General features: G+C 39.3%; 1 protein-coding gene across 2 annotated transcripts in view; it reads right to left on the bottom strand.

Annotated features, from left to right (window-relative positions):
- Nucleotides 1-12,804, bottom strand: part of PSD2 (pleckstrin and Sec7 domain containing 2) — a 79,309-nt gene that overhangs the window by 18,348 nt on the left and 48,157 nt on the right. Inside the window, exons 8-9 of one of the 2 annotated variants that reach the window (XM_039326094.1) lie at nucleotides 7,942-8,031; nucleotides 6,122-6,165 (exon numbers count right to left, since the gene is read on the bottom strand). In XM_039326094.1, coding sequence (XP_039182028.1) covers nucleotides 6,122-6,165; nucleotides 7,942-8,031 — 134 coding nt within the window. Of the gene's footprint in view, nucleotides 1-6,121; nucleotides 6,166-7,941; nucleotides 8,033-12,804 lie in introns of both variants that reach the window. The other variant, XM_039326093.1, reaches the window with a different exon arrangement.

The raw sequence follows: 12,804 nt of genomic DNA, 5'->3' as shown, positions 1-12,804 counted from the left end.
TCTTTCTCCTTCTGTCCTGGCTACTTTTTACAGAGGCACAATTGAGAGCATTTTAACAAGCTCCATCACTGTCTGGTTTGGTGGCAACAGTGCCTCAGACAGAAGGTCCATACAGAGAGTGGTAAGGACAGCCGAGAAGATCACCGGAAGCTCACTTCCTGGTATTCAAGATGCTGCTTATAAGAGCTATGTGCTTAGAGACCTACACACCCACTTTCCGGTCTGTTTCTGTTGCTCCCCTCTGGAAGGAGATTTCCAAGCATTTCTAGCAGGCTTGCCCGATTCTGTAATAGCTTTGTTCTCTATGCCATCTGTCTGGTAAACTCACAAGATTCATTTTTCTCGCCATGCACATGTATACATAACCTGAACTAGCTGTTTTTTTTTCCTGTGTCATATAATATATGTGAGTATATGCATAATTCTGCATTTATTTATTTATTTTTGTCATATTTATGTAGTGTATATTGGAGGTGGTGACCCTTTGAGAGCTGTATGCAACGAATACTGATTAGTGTACATTCAAAGTGACAATAAAGTTATTATTCTATTCTATAAAATATGTATTTCTCCCCTTAATCTGAAAAAACAAACAAACAACAAAAGCACGGCAAAATCCTTAAGAACTGTTCTATATTAGTGAGGTTTTGACTGCAGTGGACTCTAAAAAACCTGTGAGCTTGTTTGCTCCAGCTAATCAATTATTAGACAATACAAACCTGGTATTCAGTTGATGCTCCACCCCTTTATATATTTTTTTTCATGTTGTGTACATATCTAGTGAATTTTGAAAGAATAAGCAACCAGAGAAGAAGCTAGGATGATGGGACTGCAAACTGGCCAAATTGGTATTCCTTTTCTTTCTAATGTATGATATTTTATGGCGAGCAGAATGAGATGGATTCTATCCAAAAGCTCAAAAGATGTAAGAATTCTCATCAAAAGGAAACTTGCCCCTTAAAGAAAGCTGCCCTATTCCTGGACTGGGAGGTCCTGCTCATCATCATCCATGCCTTTGTAACCTCTTGTTTGGACTAGCAATGCGCTCTACATGGCATTGCACCTGAAGAGCATCCAGAAACTTCAACTGGTGCAGAATGAAGCTGCAGATAGGTGCTAAATCAGTGGTTCTCAACCTGTGGGTCAGGGCCCCATTTGGGAACGAACGACCATTTCACGGGGGTCGCCAAACAACGCAGTCCGTCATTTTTTCCCCCTTTTCCTTAGCTGTGCTACTCCCTTTTATTCTATTGGCTTTTGAGAGCCAATAGAATAGACTCTCTTCAATAGAGTCTAATTCTATTGGCTTTCAAAAGCCAATAGGAATTGTCCAGGCTGCCTCTGCCCTGCTGAGCCCGCCAAAAGTCCCATTCTGCAAACGGTGCTGCATCAGTTGAGTAGTCCTCGACTTATGACTGGTTGAGTAGTCCTCGACTTACGACCGGTTGGGGGTCATGGCATTGAAAAGGTTGAGAACCACTGTGCTAAATATATGGCACATATAACGTTATTAGTGCTTGATCTGCATTGGTTACTGATTATGTTTCCAGGTGCAATTCAAGATGCTGGTTGTCACATGTAAAGTCCTATATAGTTTGGTGCCAAGTTACCTGAGGTACCACTTTTTTCCAAGAATCTCCACCCATTCAATTTGATCTAGCAGATTGGGCCTGCTGCAGCTCCCATCAGCCAGAGTGTTGACTGGCGCAGGCTAGAAGATGGCTTTTTCTGCAGTAGCTCCTGCTATGTCATATACTTTGGGGTTTAGAATGGCTCCAACTCTGTTGGTCTTTTGTAAGGCCTTAAAAATCTGGGTTACTGAGCCTTGATTGTTATATCTGTTAAAGGTCCCATTTCCTGCCTTTACTGTTGACAGGCCAAGTGTCTTGGCTGCTGTGTATATTTATTTTGGATACTTTTTAATGTTGCTTTTTGTTTTAAAATGATTTTATTGTTCTAATTGTTTTATACTTTTGGAATTGTAAGTTGCCCAGATCAATTGAGATGGGGGGGGGGCTATAGAAATCTAGTAAATGAGGCAGTAAGTACCATAAGTAAGTACTCCAGGGCTTCAATGCAAAAGAAAGGAAATCAATTAAAATGTAATTTGAGATGCATTGCAATGTGGCCCTACGAGTGCAGTGTAGAGTGGTACTATCACTTCTCATGTTCTTGACTTGTGCCATAAAAAGAGATAAAACACTCTGCATTTATTGTAAAAGTGGAAATGGCTCAAAATTTAATGAAACAGGACCATGGGAGAGTAATACCACATAAATAACAATGGCAATGTTCATGTCTGGAATAGGAAGCAATTATTCCTTCAGACCATAGATCTACTAATTTAGGTCATTATTCCTGCATCCTGGAAGCCTGTCTACATGCATGCGACAGGAGAGATGCCAGGCCATTTCTGAGGTGGCTATGGCAAATGAGCTTTTTAAAACTGATAGAGCTCCATCAGTTTAGCATTTGCTTAACTTCCCCATATACTGAAACTTTTTACTATATGGACGTAGAAAAACATGGGACCATCCCTTCCTTGCTTACTCTTGTTCTCGCTACTGAATGTTTTCCAGTCTCTCTCTCATTTGCTCAGCTATGTAACACCTGCTCAGCTGTTCAAGATTTTTTTCTGGCTGTTGAAGAATCCTTCTGGAGTTGCAATGGTGGAATGAACATGAATGACTAGGGCAAATAGAGGAACCAATGAATTTGCTCCTCAGAAGACCTCTTTGGATCATGCCACAAAGAAGAGGGGGTCAAATTATTCTCCAAAGCACCAGAGGGCAAGACAAGAAACAATGGTTGGAAACTGATCAAAGAGAAAAGCAACCTGGAATAAAGGAGAAACTTTCTAACAGTGAGAAAAATTAACCAGTGGAACAGCTTGTCTTCAGAAATCATGGGCGCTCCATCACTGGAGATTTTTAAGAAGAGACTAGACTGTCACTTGTCTGAAATGGTATAGGTTCTCCTGCTCGAGCAGGGGGCTGGACTAAAAGACATCCAAGGTCCCTTCCAGCTTCTATTCTATTCTATTCTATTCTATTCTATTCTATTCTATTCTATTCTATTCTATTCTATTCTATTCTATTCTATTCTATTCTATTCTATTCTACTCTACTCTACTCTACTCTACTCTACTCTACTCTACTCTACTCTACTCTAGTCTAGTCTAGTCTAGTCTAGTCTAGTCTGGTCTATCTATTGCTAATGCATGCATACAGATATGTAATGTGGAAACTGGACTTACAGGAGAGAACAGTTGACTTCCATGGCACAAAAATGTCAGTCTAAATATTGCATATATAAAGTCTGTATAAAGTATAGGTTGAAAGTGCAATTGGTTTCTACCTTACCTTATAACCTGTTCTTTCCTTTTCTTGCTGACTTTAAATGCAGAAATCCTCTTCTAACCCAAATGAATGCCTAGGCTTCTACAGGACCACATCTCTTTATGCTCTTTAAATCACAGAACCACAGGGCTGGAAGAGACCTGCCCAGGTTGAAGTAGAGATGTACTGTCAGAGTCCCTCAAATGTATTTGTCTTTAATCCTCCCATTTCTCTTTCTTGCTTTTGCCTATGTATTTTCGGGACTTGCCATGCTGTTAGGGGAGGGTGCTTGCATAGGGAACGTTATTCGCTTTGCTTTGCTCTGTACAAGATGCCCTCCCTCTGGGCAAGAGGAATGCAACCTGAAAACATCTGCCTTATCTCCAGACAACAAAGCCTGGGGCAGTTGGGAAATGAAATCGAGAGAGATCTTGAGATGGGTGCTAAATCTCCAGCTTCTCAACACAGTGGCACCTGTGGATTGGCTGGATTTCAACTGGATGGTTGGACACTGCAGGGAGGAATTTTGAATTGCCTTTTTGATGTAATCTTTTATATGCCAAATCTTTAGACCTTGCTTTGCTCTCTTGCCAACACTAATTCTCAATAAAAGTTCCTTTTGAGGCAATGCTTGTTTCAAGGGTTCTGCTTTCTTAGGAGATCTAGTTGAGGCAGGTCCTTACAGGTACTATGATTTCTACTGATCTCACTTGATTAGCCTAGAACTGCATTGACTTTTTTTGGCAGCTGCAGCACACTTAAAAGTGATTTTCACAGAAATTAATGTCAAGCTGATTAGTCTGTATTTTCCTAGACTCATTTCATTTGCCATTCTCTTTTTCTTTTCTATCCATTTGAATTGGGAAAGTGGTTACTTCTGTCTTTATATCTTTCTAATAACTAAAAATTTATCTTTGTACTCTTCTTTAGAATCTTACAATATTTGAGCTACCCTTGCCATTAAGGCCCTCTGCTTTCAACCTGTCTAGTCCTTGGGTTTGAACATTTACTGCCAAACCTTCTCTCTTTTTGTTTTGCTGCCTTTGAGTCTCTTTACGCAGATTTCTCTCTAGGTTGAAGAAGTGATCAAGACTTTGGAAGTTTTGGGACATCACTGCTATTTAAATCCAATTTCAGGAGATTCACTGGCCAGAATTTTCAACTTTGGAATGTTAATAAACTTTGCTCTAATTCTACCATGTGATTTCTGGGTCAGTCTGTTTTTTTTTAAAATCAGCATTCCTAGTCCTAAAGCAATGACAGCATAAACCACTACTTTTAGTTCCACAGTGACCCCACTGATAGTTGAAATGTACATCTGGAATGCTCACTTCTCACTTATAAAACATTCCTTGTGTGCAACTGTAATGATGGAAGCACCCAAAGAAAGTATTCAAATTGTTCACCAAGACAACTACTATGTTACATGCTTCAGACTCTTTTCTGGCCTGGTACAGCCTTAAGATCTAACATGCAGTATCACATACTGTGCGCTTTCTCAAGCATATTTAACTACTTCCTCAATTAAAAAGAGAGCCAGTTTGGTGTAATGATCAAGGCATTGGGCTAAAAATGGGAGACCAGGAGTTCTAGTCCTGTCTTAGATTTTAAAAGCCATCTACCTGACCTTTAGCCAGTCCTCTCTCTCACCCTACGAAGGAGGCCAAAGCAAATCACTTGCCCAAAAACTTGTCCAGAATATTGCAGGGACTACATGTAGTCCTTGACTTACGATCACAACTCAGCCCAAAATTTATATTGCCAAGTAAGAAATTTGTTAAGTTTCAGTTTTGCCCCATTTTATGACCTTTCTTGCCTCAGCTATTAATCGCTGCAGTTGTTAAGTTAGTAACACAGTTGTTAAGTGAATCTGGCTCCCCCATTGACTTTGCTTGTTAGAAGGTCGTAAAAGGTGATCACGTGATCCCAGGACACTGCAGCCATCATAAATATGAACCAGTTGCCAAGCACCTGATTTTGATCACATGACCATGGGGATGCTGCAAGTGTGAAAAACGGTGATAAGTCACTTTCTTCAGTGCTGTTGTAACTTTGAATGGTCACTAAACGGACTGTTGTAAGTCAAGGACTACCTGTACAACATATTTTCCCAAACATGTGAAATAGATTATTTAGTAAAACCAATATAGATGAATTTCAGCAGCAGTAAGTCCCATGAAACAAAACATATTGGTGAGACTTCCAGGATAGAGAAATTGATTATTGTCCCACACTAAATGGTTATGTGAGGGAACAAAGTTTTTCTTTTTCCTGGCTTGTATTAAAATCCAAACTAAAGTATTTTCAATATCTGATGCTAAGCTCTGCTTTGAGGTAATCATTACTGAACCCTTTTCTTAAATTTAACATTTAATTTAGATTAGTCTAAAAAGAATGCTGCTAAAATGTAAATAAGTATTGAAAATAATACAGTACAGTAATCTGAGTTCCATTAAACAAGAAAGTCTCTGTGCCAAACTTGATTCTTGGTGACTAAATGGATACATCCATGTTGGGCTGAGGGCAACTATAGTGAAGAGGTTTCTCCTTGCCTTCTGGGATATGGCTTTGATTTCCCAACTTAGCCTACAGCCTTAGGATTTCCGTGATGGTTCCCAGGGACAACCCTCCTTAATTTTTCTCAGATCAGCCAAGGTTGGCTTTAACGTGTCATGCCCTGCAATAGATTAATTAAATAATTTCAACCATGGACCCCACACCTCAGTTACAAGGTAGGCTACAAATAGAAAACAATACAACATATATTTAAAACAATTACTTACATTGCCCATTCTAGTTTTTCATTTTTTATGGAGTTATACAGGGCCTGAAACAAAAACATAGTATTATCAGAATATTTCTGAATATCTATTAATCATTATTAAATTTTCTGAAATGGGAAAATATTTTTACAGTTATCCTAATGTACCATAGGGCAAGACAGTGTACAAAAACTAGACATGATACATTTTGCTTCAGCACTGAAGGCATGGGACAGCATCTTCTATTTCCCAGGGACAATAAGCCACTAAACTGATTTGTTTAGAACAGGGGTAGGCAACCTTGGCTCTTTTATGACTTGTGGACTTCAACTCCCAGCTGGCTCAGGAATTCTGGGAGTTGAAGTCTACGAGTCATAAAAGAGCCAAGGTTGCCTACTCCTGGTTTAGAACAAGGTGTACAGTAGACACTCGTTCTTGTACACCCTCAAGCTGTTTAACGGCCAGCCCTATATGGAAAAATAGGTTTGAAGAACTTGCTTATTTATTATGTGATCATTGTTCAGAGTATATGAGGAATGAATTATCAAGACAATTTATGTTTTTTCATTAAGTATTCTTTTAGAGCATTTTTAGAACTACCTTACTGTTTTATCTTCATAGCTCTGGTTTTAAGAAGATTGTAACCGAAAGAAAATGGTCTAATTTAAGTGAGCTTTTTTTTTTTTGTAAAGAACGAATTCTATAAGATAGCTAGCTGTTTGATATAAATCTATATTAATCACATTAACAGTGGCACAGACTACATGATCATTCTGCATTACTTCTTGGTTTTTATTTCTTGTAAAACCTGTTGTATTTTACTATGAAAGGGATAAAGAAATGAACATCTGTTTGGAGAAACCTGTGTTGCTATATACAAGTACCCTGATTCTCCCTAATTGTTTTAGGTCTCCATGATTTTGTATGTGACTGAAATATGCAAGTAGAAGGAGCAATATACCAGAAGCAGAGATAGTACTGAAGCAGGAAAAGTATTCAAAGGTGATTCTGAATCAGTAGCAGTGAAATATTGCTTACTAAAACAATTCAAATAGCAATAGCACTTAGACTTATATACCGCTTCACAGTGCTTTACAACCCTCTCTAAGTGGTTTTACAGAGTCAACATATTGCCCTCAACAATCTGGGTTCTCCTTTTACCGACCTCAGAAAGATGGAAGACTAAATCAACCCTGAGCCGGTGAGGATTGAACTCCTGGCTATGAGCCATTACATGACAAAGTGTGGTTAGAAATTAGTATGTAATTGGAGGACACACATATTTGGCAATTGGATCATATTCTGATACTTTATATTAGGACCTATCTTCTTTCCAAGTTTGTACTACTTCAGAAGGTAGTAGAAGATGCATCTATTTGAATACTCCTAGGTGAGCAGCTTCCTATTTACACAAAATAAGTGCATTAAATAAAAACTTGGGAGCACACTTTTCAAGAGACAGAAAACTTTAACATGAAAGAACTCTGAATTCAGTATTTTCTATATTTGTAACCTGAAGTAATATAACTCTTTTTTCTGATGATTTGCATTGAGTTTCATCAATTTGAGGGCCTCTAGAAGTCTTGACCTACAATTTTCATAATCTCCAAGCATCATGTCCATTAATTATGTAAACAGAATAATACGGATTATAGTCTAAGACAGGGTGACAAAGGCCGATATAGACAATTTCTTAAGAATGAAAATGAGAATTTGCAGGAGCAGCATGTAAGCAGTGGTAGATTATCATCCATTACATATGTGTTGTGTGAATAGGGTCTCAACTTCAGGCACATGGGCTTTTATCAATCATAATGACTCATTTTGGGGCATAGCATTACCTTTAACAGATCCTTTGCAAAATCTTTCCCATCATTTAGTCCATCCAGATTTGCTGTAAACTGTTGGCAGGACATCTTTTTTCCAATATTCTATAATGTAGAAGAGCAGATCACTGGACACCTTTTTTTTTTTCAAAAAACCATAATGTTTTAAATACAATATGAAATATATGAATGTTCAGATAAATAAGGCAGATGCTTCCTATATAGCAATATTTCCCTAGAGATTAGGTCCAAAGTGCAGCAGAATGAAAAAGAAAAAAAAATAATAGATTCATTTTATAAACAGCCATGTTTTAAATGAATCAGGTTTGCGTATAAACATGAAGTGAACTAACAGATTCTTCTCTGGATTCCATTCCTGAAAACTTCCCAAGAAATGAGAAAGAGGATTCCTTACTGCAATCTCATTGGCCTCTTTCCTTAAAATCAGTTTAAAAAGCCTGTTTCATTTACTACTGCATCATGGGACTCCAAAGTGCTTAACTGGTAAACTATCAAAATCAGAAGCTCACCTGGAGGTGGGGAGAGGGAATGACTTAAGGTGGCGAACATATGGCACGGGTGCCAAAGGCGGCACTCGGAGCTCTCTCTGTGGGCACATGTGCCGTTGCCCCAGCCTTGCCTCCCCCCGCGACCCCCTCCTCTCAAGCACCCCCTTGAAGGAGAGTCGCCCCTGAGCGTGGCCCACACGGAGCAGCGCAGCCAAGGACATGGCAGCCAGGCAGCATAGATAAGACTCTGCCCTCACTCTCCATCGTGCACAGTTGATGCTGCAGGGTGCGGGCAGAGGGTGTGACCGCCATAGCGCTGCTGGGCTGCCTGGTTGATCTGTGGCGGGCCCTGGAGTTGGTGAATGGCCCTGCAGGCAGGTGGGGCAGGGGATGGGGGGTGGAATGGGGGCAGGACTGGGTGAAGCAGGGGTGGGGCCAGTTTTGGGGCACTCGGTCTCTAAAAGGTTCACCATCACTGACCTAAGCCATTTCAAACAGTTGTAATCCCTGAGCGGTCCTTGGTGCTCTCTGAGCTTGCTTGTTTTCTTGCAAACATTTCATTATCCTAACTAGGTAACATCATCAGTGCTAGTAAGGAGTGCTGTTTGGTGTCAGTCTATATTCTGACAGCAAACAGCACTCCTTACTAGCACTGATGATGTTACCTAGTTAGGATAACGAAATGTTTGCAAGAAAACAAGCAAGCTCAGAGAGCACCAAGGACCTCTGATTTCAACCCTGAGCCACAAATATTCTCCTTCATTAGTTGTAGTCCCTGTTCACATATTACTGAGATGTTCCTATAACATATCTAGTATATTTCCTTATTCTAAATATGTCAAATACTTTACATTAGGGCTTAAAAAACATTCAGATCAGGGAATAACTTCAGACATACTTCCCAAATTAATTTAAGAAAAAGAAAAATCACCCAGTACAGCCTTCTAATGGCTTTGATGATTAAAATATTCCTATGTATGCACAGAAGCTAGATTTTTTTCATTGATGCAGAAATCTGAATTGTATTGATCTGACTTGGCAATTCAGTTGAGATATATAAATTGGGTCAATTTTCTAAATAATTCAAAAATTGACTGGTGTTTTGAATTATCACACAACCATAATTCATAGATTAGTGCAGAATATAGGTATATCACTGGCATGGTATGTAAGGATACTACATTCCACATATGGGATTAAAAGCTGATGATGTTGCTGGGGGTGATACTGGAACAATCATGGGAACCCTAATCTTAGGAGACAGTTGTTGCTTGTTAAATCTGAGCAAGTGTCACAGCTGACCTCCTGTAAACATTGCAAAACATGTTGGAATGGGGTGCTATGGAGAAAACTACAAGTAGTCCTCACTTAATGATGGTAATTAGGACCAGAATTTCCATCACTTAAATGAGGTGGTTGTAAAGTGTGATGTCACATGATCCCCATCCCTTAGCAATGGCAATTCTAGTAAATCTGGTTGCCATCAATATAAGCCAGGATTGCAGGTTCTTAAGCAAGGACTTCATGTGACTGGGCCACGTGCTATATAGGATGGGTGCTGCAGGCAAATACACATTATGGAATATCAGATCCAAGGATCTCACACTTGGTAGTAGGGCTCCTTGAGAGAAAAAGCAGCAGCAATTTATAGGAGTGACTTGAAACCTTCCCTGCTGGCTTTGACTTTGCTTGGGAAGCCAGCAAAGAAGGCTGCAAATGGCCATCATGTGACTGACTATAACTGTTGTGAATGCAAAATGGTTGCCAAGTGCCCAAATTGTGATCATGCGGCCATTGGGGTGCTGCAACAGCTGGAGCATCAAGGATCACTCATAAGTACCACTGTTCAGCACTGTTGTAACAGTGAACGAGTTGGTCTGAATGAGTGGTTGTAACCAAAGAACTACCTATATTACAGTTTGTTGTGCTTATTCCTTAAGAACCATGCTGAATAATTATCTTATGCTGAAATAAGTGAAGGGAAAAATACAGGTTGAAAACAAGGAATATAGACCAGAATATGACTTTTTTATGGTCATGAAAATATCCCAGGGTTTCAGGTATCGCACTTCGTCCCTTCTTTTCGTCATATTGCTTTATGTGCTAATTACTTTACACAGCTATAGGAAAATGTATTTTATCATGCAGATAATAAGGAAAATGTTCAATTGTTTCTTTTAATTGCCTGCCTGCCTGGTTTCTACGTTTCTGAAGAAATTTACAGATCTGTAAACTCCCAAATTGTTTCACCAGATGGCAGCACTGTCCTAACTTTGTCTGTGCTTGGAATTGATGCAGGGTCAGTTCATAACTGAATATGAGACCACCAGAGAATCGGAGGCCTGTCAGGTAGTCTGCAAAATTGAAAAACATGCGGGAAGGCAGTAACGACACAGCACTTCTGTGCTGCTGCCAAGTAAACTGCATGGATTTGCAGGAGGTAAAAAATATATATATTTTTAATTTAAGTTCATATATAAGATGATCTCAGCCAGGAATAGATACAAACTGTTGCATGTATAGAATACTCCATGCATAGAATGTCTGTTTTTGGATGATCGATGCATGGAGTAAAATCTGCAAGCTCCATAGGGTTTGCTTCATCAGAAAAGGGGTGGCCTGCTTTGAGCAGAATCGAAGAGCCTGATATTCAGCTGTGGAATTAGAAGCAATATTTGTAAAATTATCTTACCTTGGAGATAACTGGTGTGCGTGTAGGTGTCCTTTCTCAACTTTTTAAAAGAATTTATATGCACACACCAACACTTGTTGCTTTAAGCAGCACATTTTTGCTCTTCCATATTGTGACCACATAGTGATACATCGCCAGATCACCATATTGGAAGAAGCTGTAAGTTGAAAAGAATGCCTGTGCTGTTTCACACAAGTGGGTGAATATGCACAGGATCCTTTAAAAAAAAAAAAAGGCCCATCACTTAGTTACCTCCAAGGTAAGATACAGTTTTCCCTTCTTCATGGCTCTTACAGAAATTTATTTCCTGTGAAAGAGAAGGAAATACCAATGGAAATTTCACAGGTATGTGGGGAAGGATTGAGTCTAACAATAGCAACATATGAAGAGATATGCTTTCATTTTTACAGCCACAGAACTGTAAAAATATTGTCAATAATAGTTAACAGAAGAAAACGGGAACTGTAAACAGTGTTATATAAAGTCATTCCCACTTCTGGAACTCACAAATGTTAGGCTAAAGCTTTTATGAAAAGATGAAACATGTAGATTGTGGCAGGATTTTGAATTCTTTATTTTTAAAATCTGATTTTAACACAAATGCTCCTTACTTTGCTATCTATTTGCTAAGAAATATGATGAAATTTACAGCACTGGCAATATCTTCAATGGGAACATCAATGTTAAAATTCAAGTAGGGAGTCCAAAGGTTTTTGAAAACTATGTTCACAAGGAATGATGATGGTTCACAAACATCCCTCTTATTAAAGGCTGGCAATAAAGACTTAGAGTGAACAATGAAACTAACAGTGCCTCCACATGAAAGGCTTATTGTACGCTAAGATTGTACAAAGCATTCAAGCAAGGTGCCTTACAAAATGTGGAAACATGAACAAAGCACCTCTCCCTGAAACTTTATAGAGGTGCATAAGAGTAGTGGCTTTTGCAAGACTTGTACACCCTTGTGACAATAATTTCCAGGCATCTAGGAGTGAAATGGTTGTCAAACTGTGGCGAGGAAGTTTTCTCTAACATTCAATCAGAGCTGCTTTTTATGACTTAAATCAACAACTTGGTCTTCTGCACTCCAAAACAAGAGAGATTGGGACATGCCCCTTTTTGAATTTTTTTTTTTTAAAATTTGGGTATTCAAGGAATCCTAAGATATCCCTACTCAAGTTATTTCCCCCCCAGAGCGATATAGATCCAGATAAATATCCCTTTCTTCATAGAGTTCCACCATATTCTAAATTGTTCCAGTTTCTCCAAATCCTTTGTAAAGTATGGTGCCCAGAACAGGATAGCACTTGAGCAGGATTTGGTTAACTCTGGCTCATGTGAAGTTTGCAGTCAATAATAAGATCTCTCTCTCTCTCTCTCTCTCTCTCTCTCTCTCTCTCTCTCTCTCTCTCTCTCTCTCTCTCTCTCTCTCTCTCTCTCTCTCTCTCTCTGTGTGTGTGTGTGTGTGTGTGTGTTTGTATATGCACAGCTACGAGTCAATGTTGACTTCTGGCAACTGCAGATTTCTTGGCAAGATTTTGGAAGGGGCTTGCCATTGTTTCCTTCCTAAGACTGAGGGAGAGTCACTGGCCCAACACCACCTAGCTAGGTGGGATTAGAACTCAGTTTCCCAGTTTCTAGCTTGGTACCTTAACTGCTACGTCAAACTAGATAAGA

This window comes from Crotalus tigris, unplaced genomic scaffold, assembly GCF_016545835.1.
Source record: "Crotalus tigris isolate CLP2741 ecotype Arizona unplaced genomic scaffold, ASM1654583v1 scf7180000024339.11422700, whole genome shotgun sequence".
In the NCBI taxonomy this organism is placed as follows: domain Eukaryota; kingdom Metazoa; phylum Chordata; class Lepidosauria; order Squamata; family Viperidae; genus Crotalus; species Crotalus tigris.
The sequence above is the reverse complement of the archived record's forward strand: the minus strand, read 5'-3'. Positions and strand labels throughout refer to the sequence as shown.